General features: G+C 35.1%; 1 protein-coding gene across 7 annotated transcripts in view; it reads left to right on the top strand.

Annotated features, from left to right (window-relative positions):
- Nucleotides 1–16,221, top strand: part of LOC105221015 (carbohydrate sulfotransferase 11) — a 28,688-nt gene extending 12,467 nt beyond the window's left edge. For 6 of the 7 annotated variants that reach the window (XM_011197645.3, XM_054229087.1, XM_054229084.1 and 3 more), the window contains 7 exons: nt 8,412–8,540; nt 9,450–9,597; nt 11,873–11,939; nt 12,008–12,152; nt 12,861–13,016; nt 13,244–13,575; nt 15,239–16,221. In XM_011197645.3, coding sequence (XP_011195947.1) covers nt 8,412–8,540; nt 9,450–9,597; nt 11,873–11,939; nt 12,008–12,152; nt 12,861–13,016; nt 13,244–13,575; nt 15,239–15,308 — 1,047 coding nt within the window. In that variant the 3' untranslated portion in view covers nt 15,309–16,221. The remainder of the gene's footprint in view (nt 1–8,411; nt 8,541–9,449; nt 9,598–11,872; nt 11,940–12,007; nt 12,153–12,860; nt 13,017–13,243; nt 13,576–15,238) is intronic. The other variant, XM_011197648.3, reaches the window with a different exon arrangement.
- Nucleotides 16,222–18,997: the final 2,776 nt, after the last annotated feature.

Below are 18,997 nucleotides of genomic sequence, written 5' to 3' on the forward strand. Positions count from 1 at the left end.
ACTGTTGACAGTCATAACTTCGAAGTCGTAAATAATTTCGTATACCTGGGAACCAGCATCAACGACACCAACAATGTCAGCCTCAAAATCCAGCGCAGAATTACTCTTGCCAACAGGTGCTACTATGGACTGAGTAGGCAATTGAAAAGTAAAGTCCTCTCTCGACGAACCAAAATCAAAATCTATAAGGCGCTTATCATTCCCGTCCTGCTTTATGGTGCAGAAGCTTGGACGATGCCAACATCAGATGAGACCAAACTAGGAGTTTTCGAGAGGAAAATTTTGCGCAAGATTTGTGGTCCTCAGAATATTGGTAACGGCGAATACCGACGATGGAACGACGAGTTGTACAAGTTATACGACGACATTGACATACTTAAGCGAATGAAAAGACAGCGGCTACGCTGGCTAGGTCATGTTGTGCGAATGGACGAAAATACTCCGGCTATGAAAGTGTTCGATGCTGTACCCGCCGGAGGAAGCCAAGGAAGGGGAAGGCCTCCACTCCGTTGGAAGGACCAGGTAAAGAGCGACCTGGTTACACCTGGGATCTCCAACTGGCGCCGAACTGCGAAAAGATGAAAGTGGCGCGCTATCATCGATTCGGCTATAACCGGCTAAACGGTTCAACGCCAATCACATACATACAACCGGTTAAAGCCTGAGTATTACTTAACTACTTTATAACGCCTACGAAGGTTTTTAGTTTTTTTATAATGGAACCCATAACTATTTCACATTACGATTAACAATTTTAACGTCCCTTGGAACTTATGCAAATTATGTGTACTTGGAAATAAAATATACATAAACAAGTTAAATAACATTTTCCCGACGATCCATTTCAATGATAGGAAGCTTTGTATACTACTCTCACTCTCTAAATTTAATGAGCAAAGTGGTACTATTATTTCTATGAATAATAAGTGATTGAATTATATAGATTGTATTAGTGCTACTAATTATTAAGACAGTGTAAGTTTCTATCGTTACATGGAGGTAGATGTGGTTATAAATTGAACAGTAGTTATAAAGCAGTCTTAAAAGGGGTTTTCTAGATGTACATATTGAAATTGTGTTCAGAAAATCAATTTAATTAGCAATTGAGCATTATTTACACGCTTAATATTTAATGTCTTAACAGTCATATGTTATATATATTTATATATTTTATATTTAGTATATTTTTGTCCAATTTTATAATCCATTTTGAAGCGATCTTATCTAAGCAAAAATATCGTTAGCCAACTGTATGTTAGCCAACTAAAGCAGGTTTATTCTTGATAAAATTCGGCCATCAAAAGTTCGTATGAAGTGATAGTTTCTCGACAAGGTGTACCAAAAATGCACGTCAGATATAAGGACACCTGATTAGTATTTTCAAGATATTTCACATATATTTATATTATGATGACATTAATTATTAATGTTTTTTATCATGTTAAATAACTAAGATATATCTTTTACAATAAAATAATAAAGAATATAATTTCTTATTAATAATTAGAAAAAAAACTACAGTCTGAACCACAGCCACTATTCGAAGCTGCAGTGCACTGGCATTAAGAGAGCAAAAAAAATTGTAATTTTCCTTCATAAATATTTACACTTTATGCATAAACAGCAATTTGTGTAAATTCAAGAACAAACAAAAAATCAAATAATTTTCCCACTTTTGTAAATTTATGCGCATAGAAATTTACTTAAGCAGTTGGGGCGTGCTCATGCACATATAAATAGGTTTATTTAATAAATATTGTATAAAATAAACATTTCGGGGATAAAGCTAATGAGATCTTAACGATTGCTTTTTTTTTTGAATTACCAAGGAAATGTTAATAACCAAAGTAATTAATGAAATTGTTTACCGCAAGAGTGTACATAAATAAATATGTATATGTTTATATACCTACCTCTGAAATGATATGCACCATATAGATATTGTACTACTTACATATATATACGCGAGTGAAAGATTTTTTCCTCTTAATGTACTCGCAGGAAAATTGTATAAATATATGCATTTGTTCTTCAAGCTAATGAAGGCATACATATACACTTATTTTAAAAAATTCCTTTAATTTTTATAATTAATTTTTAAGCATTTCTAAAACTAATAATTTTAGTCAAGCTACCGACATAAACATGTGGTCACGCGTGACCTTATTGAGAAAGTCTTCCATTTGTTGTGTAGACAAATTAATTAATTACTTTGTGTAGACAAAAATAAGAATACTACGTCAATTCTATTTTCTAGCATATGCATAAATTAGTAATACAAACGCAACGAGAGAGTGATATCAAGTCACGGCCGTTACTTCATTCTTAAATTTTCAAAAGAATGACATAAAATGAAATCATCTAAATCTAAGTGTGCTCCAAAGTTACGTTGGGCGTTTTTTATATAAAGTAAATATTTACTAAATGTGAATTAAATCAGTTCAGACCGTCCTTCGAGTACTCTCATAAAATAAAATTATAAATTTCCATTATTTCTTCTCAAAAATGTTATATAAATATTAAATCAGAGATCAGTTTGTACAACTATACACTAGTAGCCTTACATAATAGATTAGGAAATCCCAAGTGTAACAAGGTCGCTCTCCACCTGGTCTTTCCAACGGAGCGGAGGCCTTCCTCTTCCTGTGCTACCACCGGTGGTTACTGCATTGAACACTCTCAAAGCTGGAGCCAGCGTAGTCACTGTCTTTTTATTCGCTGAACTATGTCAATGTCGTCGTATAAATCGTACAGCTAGCTCATCGTTCCATCGTCTGCGGTATGTTCTGAGAACCATAAATCTTGCGCAAAATTTTTCTCTCGAAAACTCCTAGTGTGGACTCATCGGATGTTGACATCATCCACGCTTGTCCACCATAAAGTAGGATAGAATTGACAAGCAACTTGTAGAGTTTGATTTTGGTTCGTCGAGAGAGGATTTTACTTTTCAATTGCCTATTCAGTCCAAAGTAGCACCTGTTGGCAAGAGTAATCCTGCGCTGCATTTCGAGGCTAACATTGTTGGTGTTGTTGATACTGGTTCCTAAGTACATGAAATTATCTACGACTTCAAATTGATTACTGTCAACAGCGACTTGGGAGCCAAGAGTCGATCGCTCTCAGTGATTGTTTGATGACAGGAGATATTTCGTCTTGTCCTCATTCACCTCCAGACCCTTTCGATTCGTTGTTCTTCAATCGGGTAATTGCTATTCGAATTTCTTCATCGTCGGGTAATGGAACATCTGTTCAATCGTCGGGTTCGCCATCACCTGGTTTTGTACTTTCACTGCCATTCAGTAGGTCGGAGAAGTGTTCACTCCACAATCCCAGTATGACCTGAACATCAGTGACCAGATTACCACCTTCGTCTCTATACGAGGATGCTCCAGTCTTGAAACCTTCGTTAAGTCGCTTCATTTATTCATAAAATTTTCGATCATTACCCCTGTCGGCCAGCTTCTCAGCTCTTCATACTCACGCATTTCGGCCACTTTCTATTTTTGTCTGCAAATGCGTCCCGCTTTCTTCTTCATTTCTCGGTTCTATCCCATCCCGCACGTGTTGTGATCGTTTACCACGTTGAGAGGGAGGGAGTCTGTTTCAATTCAGTCCAATTGTTTCGGCTGCAGTGGTACACAGTGAGTTTGAGATACCGTTCTAGTTCCCTTATATCGATATGCTGATAGGTGCTCTCAGAGAGCAGGAGAGCAAATATAATATAAAATTTCTTGGCTGTCTGTTGCGATTGCATCTTTTCAATGTCGATGCATTCATGTTTCTTGATGCATTTTCTTGTGTCGAAATCTGGTACTACAGGCGACCATATTTCGGGCCCTAGAGAAGTCGATCAGCCCCAGGCCGTTTGGCGATGTTTCGGCATGGAGGCTAAATTTCCCGACTGTTGTGCCAAAGACACCTCTTTACCCACCCTATCATTAAAATCGCCAAACACGATTTTGACATCAATTACACGATTACACCAAAAAATATTATGTAATAACTAAGTCATTTCTTACTATTTGGTTGCCCTACTACATTTTAAGTCACTCTCTTTTAAGAATTAAATCTAATAAATGACCTCATCATGATCTAATTGTAAACACACTGAGCTCCTTATTAATAGTTGAATCAGTATAAGTATACAAATCACTTGCAAATTCCGTTCAATAAAGCAAGCTAAGAGTTTATCGCTTTTAATTAGAGTAAACTTGTATACTCACACACACACACATAACTGTAGCTGTACTAATCCGTCCATGCAAATAAGCTTCTATATCTTTTTACTGTCCGTCTTCCGGGACCGCTAACTGAGCGCATGCATCCATATGTGTGCAAACACATTCGAGGAAGACATATATGAACGAGTTATTGTCACTTTGCTTGCACTTGACCCTGGCACTAGTGACCACGACAGCGATTACAACACACTCACATTGGGCGAGTAGCTGCGATTTGAGGGGCAAAGCCATAAACTTGTGCATTGCATTTGTCTACACACACACACACACACACACACATAAACAGTTACGCATGTGAGCAAATAAGCAGCTTTAAATGCTTTTCTTTGCTTTATACGCCACTTTGGAAATTTGTTTACCACATTTTGTATGGCATTGTTGTTATTGTTGCATTCCGGCCATGCTTCGCCGAGTGCATTTGTATTTGAATTTGAATTTGCATTTGTATTGTCGGCGCACTTTGATGGACATTGTTGGTGCCAGCGGATAAGTGTGTAGGAAATCGAAAAGCGAATGCGAATACAAATCATCGTGACTTGAATGTTGACATATGTACACATGTGAACACATATTGGCTCTCCTTAAAGTGTTGTAAATAAACAAATTTCTTTACAAAGTAATTTTTGTGTGCATTGTTGTTGTATATACACATGCATTTGTGTGTGTAGTATGAATTCGATCTAATAAATATTGACTTTAATTGGCTGTTCGAGATGATAAAATACATTGTACGTGAGGTTTTAATGCCGATTTTCACTTTGTTTATTAACACTTTGTATGTATAAGTAAGTGATTATGTGTGAAACGAACATCACAATAGTTGGGAAGGAAGTAATAAGTATATTCGGGTAGAGTATTTTTATACTCTCGCAACATGTTAAACAGAGTATTATAGTTTTGTTCACACAACGGTTGTTTGTGTCACACAGAAATAAAAGAGTGAGATATGCAGTTATATATGTATATATAAATGATCAGCATGACGAATGGATTTGAAATCCGGATGTCTGTCCGTCCGTCTGTCCGTGCAAGCGATAACTTGAGTAAAAATTAAGACATCTTAATGACTTGGAACACACATTCCTTGGCACTCTTAGGAAGGTTGGTATTGAAAATGGGCGAAATCGGACCATTGCCACGCCCACAAAATAACGAAAACCGAAAACATATATAGTGCCATAACGAAGTCACAAATAAAGTTATGAAAGTAAAATTTCGTATAAAGGATCGCACTAGGAAGGGGCATATCCGGACGTAATTTTTTTGAATAAGTAGGCGTGGCCCCGCCCCTACCAAGTTTTTTGTACATATCTCGTAAAGTACTAAAGCTATATCAACCAAATTCCAGTCGTTTCTTTTAGGTACTACCTTATACAGTCCAAAAATGGAGGAAATCGGATTATAACCACGCCACCTCCCATACAAAAGTTATGTTGAAAACCACTAAAAATGCTTTAATTCAGCAAAGAAAAGCTCCAGAAACCTTAAATTTCTTCATAAAGAAGATACAGAAGAGCTGCATTCCAATTGGTATACAAAATGGTCAATGGGCGTGGTTCCGCCCATGTATGGGTCAAAAACCATTTCTCCGAAACTTCAGAGACAAATTTCAGAGAAATTCGGTTTGTAATAGTTTCCTTGCATTCCAATGATATGTTGTGAAAATAGGCCACAACCACGCCTACTTCCTATATACCAGAACTTTGAAGTCAATCTGATATTTTACTTTAGAATATATAAAGTAAGCACTACTAAAGATATCGGAACAGAACTTTGAAAAAATACTGCATTTATAATGTGGCACTCCCTTTCTAAAAATCGCCGAAATCGGACTCCTATATCAAACATAGGGCCTAAGTGCTTCTAATCTAAGTCAGAGAGAATATGTTTCTTCTAATAATATGTCCCCGTGCCAAAAATGGGGCACAACTGAACTTAACCATTCCTTACTTGTTAGTAATTCTTTACTTCTATAGTTAGTCGGTTGTTGATATTCGATTCTAACTTATATAACATACTGTGTAGCTGCGCATTAGTTAAAATGGGCGCGATAAGAAGCTTATAAAGTGTTAGTTATGCTTGTCAGAAAGGAATATATTTATCATTTACCTAATTAATCCCTAGTTGGTGGTTATAACTACTAGGTCTACGATAGCCGGGTGTTTAGTTTAGAAGCTTGTTTGTCAATGAGGTAATATTTTTTTAGAGTTTGGTTTGCGATTTCATAGTGAACCGACTTACTCCAGAACAACGTTTATTGCTAACGTACGGCTCCAATTGCTGTAAAAAGTTGTTGAAAATTGGGCTTCTCGGCTGGAGTTTATTCGAGCCACTCGCGGTCGCATCCTGGAAGGATTCTTGAGACCGATATGGTTTGACCGATTCGTTTTGGATATAAAAATATGCGTTCCTCATGTTCTTACTGAAAGAAATTTAACGACTTTAGTTTTCTTATCAATCGTCAAAGAAGTGATCCATTTTTGAAGTGCCTTGTTACTAGGTACGAACAGTAGATTATTTATAAAATTATAAAGCGCAATAGATCATGGTCTAAAGGGGAGGAATCAACTCAAACTGCTTCGAAGGCCGATAGTCCCAAAAAAAAAGGTTTTGTTGTCTGTTTGATGGGATTTTAAAGAGATCGTTTATTTTGAGCTTTTGCCTGACAATACGACGACTAATTCCGAAGTGCGATTATGGTAGGCTGAATAAATTGAGTGATGCACTCAAACAGGAGAACACAGCATTGATCAATATAAAAGGTGTGCGAAACCTCATACAAGTTTAATGAAAATAGATTTTGCAGCTTCAATGTGATGTGCTACCATCTACCATATTCTCAAGACTTAGCAGCAGACTTAGACCGACTATTAGAATTATAGCAATCCCGAAAACATTTATGGACATTTTTTTCAATAAAAAACATCGAATCTCTTTCTGCTTAGAGTAAAGTTATTCAAACACTAAATTCGAATCATTTCTTATAAAGACCATAACCCGCAAACCGATGCACAGTAACAAAAAACAAGCGAAATTTCACTAAAGAAACTTTGTTGACACAAAGTACATAGTAAATGCCCATCCACTCAAAAGTCATTAACTTTTCATATCTATTTATAATAAACAAATATTTTTTTTTTCATAATATTTTTTCATAAAGGCCGCACATAGTAATTAAATTTATGAAAACATGCAGAATATTGTTTTATTATACAATAAACTTAAGCTGTAAAGTAACTAATATTTTATTGTAAAATTTCGTATATTATAAACAATTGATTTCACAAATACACAAGCACAAACACATGTATATAATATATATATCACAAAATAAGCATTTTGCACCCACGATGAGCTACTACAGACACTTAATTGCCCATAATATACACAATAATATTTTTTTAGACGCTTTGTTAGTAAACTGCTAATTTGAGTACTCATACAAGACGTTTCGTTGGATTTTCGCCCACGACATACAGTTCATTCATGTTAATTATAAGTTTGCGGTAGTTAACTGCGCCGTTACTGCCACAGCTCACTATAAAAATGCCACATATGTGTATATATTGTATTTATGAGCGGAATTGTAAATATTTTTAATAGTCTGCAGCTAGTATCACTCATACGCCCCGTACCGCAGTACACCGCACAATCACGCATACGCCCCGTACCACCCGCCAAAGCAACTCTTTTGTCATTTTTCCCACAAATAGCTCTAAATAGTTCATTTTCGCGCGCATTGACACACTCATCCGGACATTTTCAAAGCGCGCGCAAACACATTTTGTTGTACATTGTTATTATTGTTGCTCGTAATGTTGCTTCTTTTCAACGTACAGGCTTTTGTGCAAATAGACAAACACATTTTTTTTATTGTAATTGTATTGTATAGTAATTTATGAGAAGACCAAAAAAATTTATAGCAATCCAAAAAATTTATTTCAGCAAAATTTTTTTCACTACAAATTCGCACCCTGTATTCGCACCAGCTATTTTGCAAAACGCTAAAATTTCTCAAAATTTTGTAGACAACATTCGAATTTTGTGTAAAAAGAAAAATAATTCCGTACAATACAATGAAAATGTTTACACTTTAGCAAAATTTTGCAACAACAATAATATGACAACAACAAACAATAATAATTAAAATATTATCGTACAATTTTTTAGGCGACAAAGTTCAACGATCATTTCGGTGATCAAAGTTTTCGTTATCCGGTAATGTTGCTGGGCAAAAATAAGGATCTAACTGTAGCGGCAACAGGAAGTTCGCGCAAAAGATTTTACAAATATGCTAAAGTAAATATATAACTGGTTTGCAAAATGTACATTGAACATACATACATACATACATACGCACGCACGCACATACAAACACAAAAAAGCCCGTTTGTATGTATAAAATTCAAGTAAAATTTTAAAACATTCGTTTTCCACATGCACACACACACACACATATACTTGCATTAGTATTGGTGCAACTCAAACACATACATAACTGGCAATTAACGCACACACGCGCAACTAATCAGTAGTCATTGTAAATATTAACCACAAAAATCAAACAAAAATATTTGCAAAATTTTGAAAATTCAAACCAACAGTGTATTTGTTTTGATTTCCCATAAATATTTATTTTCTCAATAAAGAATTAGTGTGAAAGAAATTATATACATTTCTGTTGCTCTGCGCCGTTGAAAAAAATGCCCCATTAAACCCATCGCATACACCTGCATACATTGAAAATCAATACATGAAGCCGCCACCTGTCAGAAACACCGCAAAAACCCCCCACTCTAGCACTCTTAGCATTAGCGCTCATATAATCGTACCTGAGCAAGCGCCCAACACATTTACTACGTGTTTATTACTCATACGCCCCGCCAAGCACATTTCTATAACCATATACAAACAACCACCCACCACCACCATTGCTATCAACCCACCACGCCCCCCAATTGCATTTCGTACGCTTAATGAGTTTCCCATAAATCGGACATTTAATGCATTTCCTTTTAGTGTATCGCAGTGTACTCGCATACTGAATGGTTAGCGGTTAAGTATTATTGTATTCTCTAATTATAAACACATACAAGTCGCATTAGGTATATACAATACCAGTACCATGCATGCCATTTGTTTGCAAACAATTTTAAAGTTTTCTTTTTCGTATTCTATTTATTGCTCTTTTTCTCTGCGCGCATTTAGTATGTTAATGAGTCACACGTGCCGGTGTTGCCCGAAGAGTCCGTGCACACGCTCGCACCGAACGATGTGGAGCGCATCGAGAAGCGCATGGAGCGGCGACGGAAGCTGCTGCAAGAGAAGTGCACCGAATTCGGACTAGATGTTGTGGGTAAATATAGCATACTTATATATATATTTGTTTTTTTTTATACTATTAAGTACCTGCTTATTTTTGTTTGTAAATAGTAACTTGGTGTGAGTCAATATTGTTTGCGAGAAACTTAGGAAATATATGCAAGGAATATATACAAAACTAATAGTTAGTGGCATGATTACCATCCATAAAAAAACAATAAATAATGATGATTTATTATCACAGATGCTAATGAGTTTATATATTAATGCAGCTAATGAGCTCAATAAATAACTTTTTGAAAATATAGAATTGTGAAAATATGTCATTGTAGTTGTTAGTTTTGTATACCGGCAGGCAAACAACTTGCCGAATAATAATACCATTCCAGGTAGATTCATCAGTCGTGGCAACGTAAGAATAGTAACGGTTGTGCCGAGTAGTTTTGTCATTGTCGTATGGGACGAATGGGAATTTTTTTCATTTAAGAATCATTTAAGAATTGGAAAACTATAAAGCAAAAGCGGACAATTTGTTTGGGAAATAAAATCAAAAGCAAACATGGTGACCAAAGTCTTAAATCCGTCCCACCGTGTCGGGTTTCGGCCCACGGACATCTTTTAAGGTTTTTTGTGAATTTTTTAATGAATGTTTCGACGTTTTTTGGACATAGTAAAGCATATTTTCTGCTATATTTTAAGATTTTTTTACAAAATTACTGGAAAATACAGGAGTTATGTATTGTCTTCGGAGGCGCCAAAAATAAAAGTTTCTCAACTGCTGGCATGATTCCGGCCGAATGAGTAGCTGAAACAAAAAAAAAATATCAAAAGGTTATTAAAGTTTAAAGTATTTCTTATATAATGAAATGCTTAGCTAGCTCATCTTCCTATTTGACTGCAAGTACGACCTTCACTGTTATTCGAGTTTTAAAAAATATCCATCTAATTGTCTTCTTCCAGTGTTGCCGATAATCATTCCGAATACACCATGAATTCCTTAGTGCAGTTGTCTCTTTTTCAATTCAAGCATATATCCATAGTTGTCAAGCCTGAAAAATAACTTAAAATGCTATTATTACAACTAGTTTTAACGAGTTCTTCGTATGCACTATACTCTAACGTTTTATATTTGGATGTTTTAAACACAACACACGTTCTTGAAGTCGAGTCGATCCGATCTTTCGGTGTGCCATGTGGCTCTTAGCTTGAAGATATTCTACAATCAATTCTTCTTGATAAAATTTTAAATTAGATGGCATAATCGTGCCTATAGGCGTTGGACAACGACCAGTACTTGAGTGACTGCGAAATCATTATGGCCTAATGAGGATCTCAGGAGATCTGCTTAGCTATTTGTTCTTCGAATTCTGTATCATGCAAATTGACAAAGCTGCATGGAAGTAGGATTGAGACATCGAGATACTTTCTTCTGCATTGTTCTGCTTTCGTAAGACTACTGCTGAAATATCTTGGCAAGATGAACTTCGAAAACCCTGTTGAACTGTCCCGAATACAAATTTGTTGCCTCAATCGTTAAAGGCTCAAAGCGATTTGCCGTCACTTGATCCGCCCTTTGACATAACCTAACCTAACCTATGTAATATATAACAAGTATTTAACTTAATGAGCTAATACAATTGGCCACCGTAATGTAGTGGTTTGAAGTGCCTGGTCCCGCTGTCGCTATGCATGATCTGGATTCGATCAATCTTTAGAACAAATCTAGCAGCTTAAAAAGCCAAAGTTACACATTGTGATCGAAAACGTATCGTATTTTAAGTTATAGGAAGAAGATATGATTATATGGAGATATCTTATATTTATCCCACACACCAGTTGAAAAATTAGAATCAATGCAAGAGGAACTTTATCATATCCATTATTAACTGATACGACTGTAAAATATTGTATGAATTTTATTATATTCTTTGCATTATCGAGATCGGATGTAATCAGATTTTGCTTATAGCAAGGTCAATAGAGTATACGTGAGCTCCGTTACCAAAAACATTAAACATTTAAAAGAGCAATATTCAAAATTATCCTAGAAAGTATAAAGTGTTCAACAGCAATACATTTTTAGATAAAAAATAGTATTGTAAATGCCGTTGTTGTAATTTTTTTGTTGGGCACTTTTCAAAACAGTAAGATAGAAATTAGTTTTTATACCAATTAGGCCAAATGATTATAGTATTTTTTATAGTTATACGAATATTATATTATTCATGCAGTCTATAATAAGCTAATTATCTATAGTAATCCACCAACTCATAATATTTAATTTATTCCAATATTTTTTTCCATCCTAGGTAACGACACATGGCACAAGCCCAACGCTTGGGAGTTCTTAGTCAATAAAAAATATCACATCATATGGTTAGTGCAATTTAAATCTAGTATATTTACTAATTATTTTCATACCTACATATTCTAAATATTTGCAGGTGCAATGTGTTCAAAGCCGCCTCCTCATCATGGATGTTCAATTTTAATGTATTAGCCGGTTATTCGCCGGAATTCCTACAACGAACCAAAGAAGTGTTCCTGAATTTGGCAAGGGAACGTTATCCACGTGTTACTATTGATAAGGTATGCGATTGATTTCATAATTTCGATAATATTACAGGGTGTGCCAAATAGTACTGGTTTTTTATTTAAGTGAAAAAAATTAAATTCATGATTGAAGCTTCAGGATCTATTTACCTCGGGAAAGATATTTTTAGATATTAGCCTTGAGTGGCCTTTCAGTTATTTTTTTTTTTAAATTTCTAATTACTAAAAATATTTAATAGATATAAACATCTCTAAGCCATTTTCCATTGACAGAAATGACGAATAAAATATAAATAAATTATTTAAAAAAAATATTATTGATCACCCCGTACAAAATTGGTATGAGAAACTAAAGAAAATAGGTCATAAAACTAAATATACAACTTTATTTTTATGTTATTCGCTCGACTAATTGTATAATTACTATCCACCGTTATTCAATATTAAATTGCGCACAATTTACTTCCTCACGACCATTAATTTGACCAAACAATTTCTTTAACATTTTTGTCCCCTTTTCGTCACTTTGAATTACATACAACATGCTATTTACTAATTTGTTATGCACGTATCCTTGTGTAACGGTAAACGACAGTCCATCAGTTAAACGACGATACTTTATAATAAATTACTTATGACAACACTTCACCTATACACTTACATACATATATTTACACACACACATACTTACAACTATTTTTACATCAATAATATGTATATATGGTTGTTTTTGTTGTTTTGCAGCTGCGAGAAGCACAAAATGATTCGATTACATTCATGATAGCACGCCATCCATTCGAGAGGCTATTGAGTGCATATCGTGATAAGCTGGTATTTGCCATACCGCATTCCTATCACGACAAGCTGGGGCGGCGTATTGTACGCAAATATCGCAGCAAAGTGAGTAGGCACGCGTTCGACAATAAAAAACAAAAACATTATATAAGTATGTATGTAACTATTTGTATGCAAATGTGCAAAATTTCTATATATGCTAGAAAATTTTTTTTTTACATGCAAATTCATACATATATATTTAACCCTCGGTATTTAATTGTTCGCTTTCCTTAACCCTTCTATTCAATTACTTTTTATTTTATTCAATCCTTTTTTCATTCACTTCACAGGGTTCGGATATGAACTCTCCGAAGTATCCAACATTCCCGGAATTTGTACGTTGGCTTTTGGACCAAATTAAGCATGGCAACATGCAAATGGATATGCATTTCGTCTCGTCGACGATGTTCTGCACGCCGTGTGTCATCAATTTCGATGTGATCATGAAGTTCGACACACTGGACGAAGATCAATTATATCTCATTAACAAGACTGGCCTGACGCGTGTCATAGCGCCGGAGTGGCGCAATGCGGGCAAGGGCAAGAACACGCAGGAGTTGCTGAAATCGTTCTACTCGAAATTATCGCCTAAAGAAATGCATGGACTGTATCAATATTATAAGTGAGTATTTGGTTTAGAGATTATTTAATATTTTATTAAAGACTTTGTATAGATATGCTAAGATAAGTTTTAAGACAGCTCTACTTCCAATAAAATCGAATATATGTAGGTGAAGCTGTTTCATATGGAATTTATAGATATTGGTTTCATATCTCTGTCTGTATGTATTTCGTTACTTCGAAAAAGCCAAACAAATGGGCCAGTATTACAGCTTTCTTATTCAGATCGCCATCGATTCGCCAAGAACTGCAGAGTAACGAATCACACAGCTGTTCCAGCTGTTTGAACAGTGTTTGAACATTTACAATACTGAACTGGTATAAAATCTCAAAAACAAAACTGGCAGCTTTGCAGAAAACTCGACCACATTAATTATATATTCTCCTATTATCTTTTATCGAATCAAACTCTTTAACTTTGGTGTTACTTTCAAGCTCAAGAGCAGAGAAATGACGACTATTGTGTCGATCAAAAAAATTTTGTCGTTGTGAGCCTTTGGAAAGAGGTGGGATCCCTCACCAATGGTGGTGGTCTGTGTCTACGAAACCGTAGTTAAGCCAATACTGTGTTATGGGGAGTAAGTTTGGAGTGGGCGTTTTCTATAATTTGTAAGTTTCGTAAAATTCATCTTCAGGTTACCAGACCACTGTATTGTCTTTCAAAAGGTGTCTGTAATTAAGATAGCGGTAAATGAACTGCTCCGAAGTGTAGCCCCCTTTCAGAGAGGTGAGTATCCACTCCTATAGCAAAGCGGCAATTATGGGCCTGAGCTCGCTGAAAATGTGCTCAAAGCTAGTTAAGGAATGTCTTAGGTCATTATCGATCTCGTGAACTTTTTCTCTATCAGACTCGTCTGGATGCTGGGTTACAGCGCAATCGCTGGCAACTGCAGGGCGGATGAGATCGCAAAGAGAGGGCACCCGCCGTCCTATTTCAATTGGGAATGAGTTGGGGCTCCGCTGTTCTCTTGTGCTCTCGCATTCGATCAACGGACCTTTTGCGAACTTGGTAAACGCAGGTTTGCAACTAAAATCAGCTTGTTTGCGAGATCCTTTTGGCACAAAGCAGAACGCAAGAAGTTGACAGAACTTCCATGACTTAAAATGGTTCACGTTGCCGCAATAGTGGGAGTACCCACTGGACACTGCGGAATGGGCATACATCCGATTAGGCTAGGTACCCTCGGTAGTTATACTTTTTGCGAATTTGCCGGAATAGACATTAGCCAGCTCATACAATTAATGATAGGTTCAAAGCGCTTCGGCTATCCTTAAGACTCTTCTTTACGATCCAAATTTAGGAGTCTTATGGCATCACAATGGAACGGCACGTTCAGCTGTACAAATGGGATCCATCGCGATACTTGTCGAGAGGGTCAGCCTTTGAACCTAACCTAACCTTCCTTAAAACGGCACAAATTTGATTTTAATAAATACCTCTCGGAGCTCATTTTTGGTTGTTGACGTATGACAGAGACAATTTCAGAACATACTATATGCCTGATTTGAATTGAGGTCTGAATTGTGTACGGCAGCAAAATACTAATTTCAGCAATTTTTATTGCCGAACAATGCAATACAATTTACGAAACCTGCAATTACGTATACAATTAATCAATCAATCACCCATACTAATCAATAACATTTAACATTTTTAATTTCAGATATGATTTCGAACTATTCAACTACAGCGCGTCATCGTATTTCAACCTGGTGCAAGAAAATGGCACCTGAAAATAAACGAGCGGCAGCAGCAGTAAGGGCAGCAGCAACAACGCAGTAGCAGCAATTTAGGCGCTTCACAACGTAGCCGCACTCACCACAGCAACAACGAAGCACACACATATATGCACACAAATCAACATATACACCGACAAATCATACATATGAACTAACATACGTACGCGTACATACATATATGTTAAGTTAATGCAAAAACCAACCAAAAACAAAAAGAAATGCAAAAACCAAAAAACGCTCTAAGTAGGACAAATGAAATGCACGTAGGAATTAAGGATTAGAGAAGGAAGATAACTGCACGTTATTTGCTGGCAACGCGTGGACTGAAAGTGAAACAATCTAGTAGTTTTTTAGATATTCCCTTTTTAATATTAATACTTAAATTAAATGAGCTCCTTCTAGATAAAAAAAATAAATTAAGTTTAATCAATTTAATTCTACATAGCCAAATTTTTTTTCGCAATTCCAGCTACTTAATTGGTTGCTCATTTATCGCGTTATTTTCGAACTTTCAGGAATGCTTTAAGCTTTTATCCTTAAGCTAGTTACCATAGTTGCCAGATAGCGTGTGAAAAAAGTGGATATCATTGGATGTTGGAGCATTTTTAAAAAGACACTGTACAATAATTTAGCAACGTAGTATATAACTGATAATTACAAACGCCATACGCGTAGTTGCATATATGCCTACATAAATACATACAGATATTGGTAGTAGTGCTAAGCTTAAAATGTTTGCTAAATATTCAAGTCAGAATAAATTATAAAATAGTAAAATATGCAATTATTGAGCACTTGTTCGATTTAACGAACACGATAATGATGTTTTAGCCATTTAAAATTAATGCTGAGGCGCCTTAAGGTATGCTATAAATAAGTGCAATGTTGAAATGATATTATTATTATTTTTGAAAATTTGGATTTCATATAATAGTCAAATCATGTTACATTTGAATTTAGAAATTTTGAAAAATTCGAAAATTTCAAAAATTTTAGAAATTTGAAAAATTCGAATTTTTTTTGAAAATTTCAAAAAATGTTGAAACCTTTTAAGTTAATTAAATGATGACATAAATTTTTTTGCTACACTATTAAGATAAAATGTTGTATATTGTTAATTGAAGATTATTCGATCTCGTGCTTTCTTCTTTCGTGCTTTTAATGTAGGAAAGTAGCATATCCAGTGAATATATTTTGAAATAATTGCGTAATTCTATCATCACATTACAACTTCTCAACATAATTCCAACTTCGAACTCTACATGTTTTTATTACAAACTGAAATAACCGATTTCCAACCGAGAATCCAATAAAAGATAAGTTCAAAAACATTGCATACACTTAGGCGCCACAGCGTATACATATAAAAAACCAAAACAACGTTAACAACAACAATATTGGCAGAATAAGTTTGTAGGTTTCACTGCATTTTAATAATTTCTTTGAAATCAAATCACTTTAGGCTACATTACTAGGAATAATATATTTTTTTAGTGATCCCAAAGTACATAGGAACATAATTAAATTGATTATTAAAGAAACCAAAAGTGAAATGTTAATAATAGCTGAAAATAATTGAATACTACGCAAATTATCATCCAAAAGACAAATGCTGTAGGAGAGACAAAAATAAATAAATTTAAAATAGTAAAATAAACAAAAACAAAAGCAACGTATCCAATGTAAATTGTTGAGCTAAATTGGTCAATTTTGTTATTACAATTTAAAGAGAAGTTGATAATAAAATAAATTAAATTAAAATAAAAAATAAATTGAGAACGAAGCAAATGTGTTATTGATTTCTTTGGGGGATGTTGTGTTAATGAAAATAGAAAAAATACTTGCCACCCCTTGTATTACCGTTTGCGGCTACCTCTACGTAAATTTGACATATTTTTATTTTAGCGGCCGTTTACGCCGAAGGAGCATGTAAGTGATTGCGAGGGAATATTTGTAGGTCTACAATTACGGCAACTGATAAAGGATAAGAGTTGTGAAAAAATCTAACTTATTAAAAAAAACTCGCCTGGAAATGCTTTGTGGACGATGTCCGAAATTTTCTCGGAAACCATAAATCGGAAAATTAATGTTATAATGTTATAAAGGGAGATCCATTTCGAGGTTCCCCACTTTTTTCAATAAAAAACACAGAAAATTCAAATAGAGAACAACAATATTTGACATTTATTTTTATACTCTCGCAACCTGTTGCACAGAGTATCATAGTTTTGTTCACATAACGGTTGTTTGTGTCACCAAGAAATAAAAGAGTTAGATATGGGGTTATATATATATAAATAATCAGGATGACGAGTGGAGTTGAAATCCGGATGTCTGTCCGTCCGACCGTCCGTGCAAGCTTTAACTTGAGTAAAAATTGAGATATCTTAATGAAACTTGGAACACATGTTCCTTGGGACCGTGAGAGGGTTGCTTTCGAAAATGGGCAAAATCGGTCCACTGCAACACCCACAAAATGGCGAAAACCAAAAACACATAAAGTGTCATAACTAAGCCATAAAATAATAACTAAGCCATAAATAACGTTATAATAATAAAATTTGGAATAAAGGATCGCACCAGGAAGGGGCATATTTGGATGTAATTTTTTTGGGGAAGTGGGCGTGGTCCCGCCCCCAAATTGGTCATTTATATATATATCGCAAACCAATGAAGCTATATAAACCAAACTTTTTGCAGTCGTTTTTTTTAGCCACTTCTTCGGATAATAACCACGCCCACCTCCCATACAAAGGTTAGGTTGAAAATTACTAAAAGTGGGTTAACTCACTAACGAAAAACGTCAGAAACACTAAATTTCACATAAGAAATAGCAGATGGAAGCTGCACTCAGATTTTTTTACAAAATGGAAAATGGGCGTGGCGTCGCCCACTTATGGGTCAAAAACCATATCTCAGGAACTACTCGACCGATTTCAAGGAAACTTGGTTTGTAATAGTTTCCTTACCTCCCAATAATATGTTGTGAAAATTGGCCAAATTGCTTTACAACCACGCCTACCTCCTATATACCAGAACTTAGAAGATGATCTGAGTCGTTTACTTTACAATATATAAAGTAAGCACTAGTGAAGATATCGGTGCAAAACTTTGCAAAAATACTGTATTTATAGTGTGGCAGCCCATTTCTAAAAATCGCCGAAATCGGACCATAGGTTTTCAAGGCCCCATATATCGAACATGAGGACCTCGGTGCTTCTAACCTAATATTATGGTTTCCAACTTTCAATGGACTTTATACAATATATATGACGAATATGTAGGTCAAATTGTGTATTATATAATATTAATTAAGTTAAATAAATAAATTACGAGAGTATAAAATGTTCGGTTACACCCGAACTTAGCCCTTCCTTACTTGTTTAAAGATTATCTCTTGCAAATGTTGGCCGCGGCAATGTCTCATATGATCCATCTTTTGAGCATTTCGACTGCTAACTGGCGAATTTTTTTTTTTTTTTTTGCAATATACTTTTATTTACTGAATCTGCTCTTTAAAGCCTAACAATAAGTTATAATCTTAAAACTAATTAAAACTAGACAAGCTCAACCAGATGATTGAGTTGTTTTGGTGAAACGTTGCTCTTTAGTATGCAGGCATATCTCTTCTTTTTAGACGTGATTGATAACAGGATTGTACTAAAGCATTAGCCAATGGGTTT

Source organism: Zeugodacus cucurbitae, chromosome 4, assembly GCF_028554725.1.
Source record: "Zeugodacus cucurbitae isolate PBARC_wt_2022May chromosome 4, idZeuCucr1.2, whole genome shotgun sequence".
Lineage (NCBI taxonomy): Eukaryota > Metazoa > Arthropoda > Insecta > Diptera > Tephritidae > Zeugodacus > Zeugodacus cucurbitae.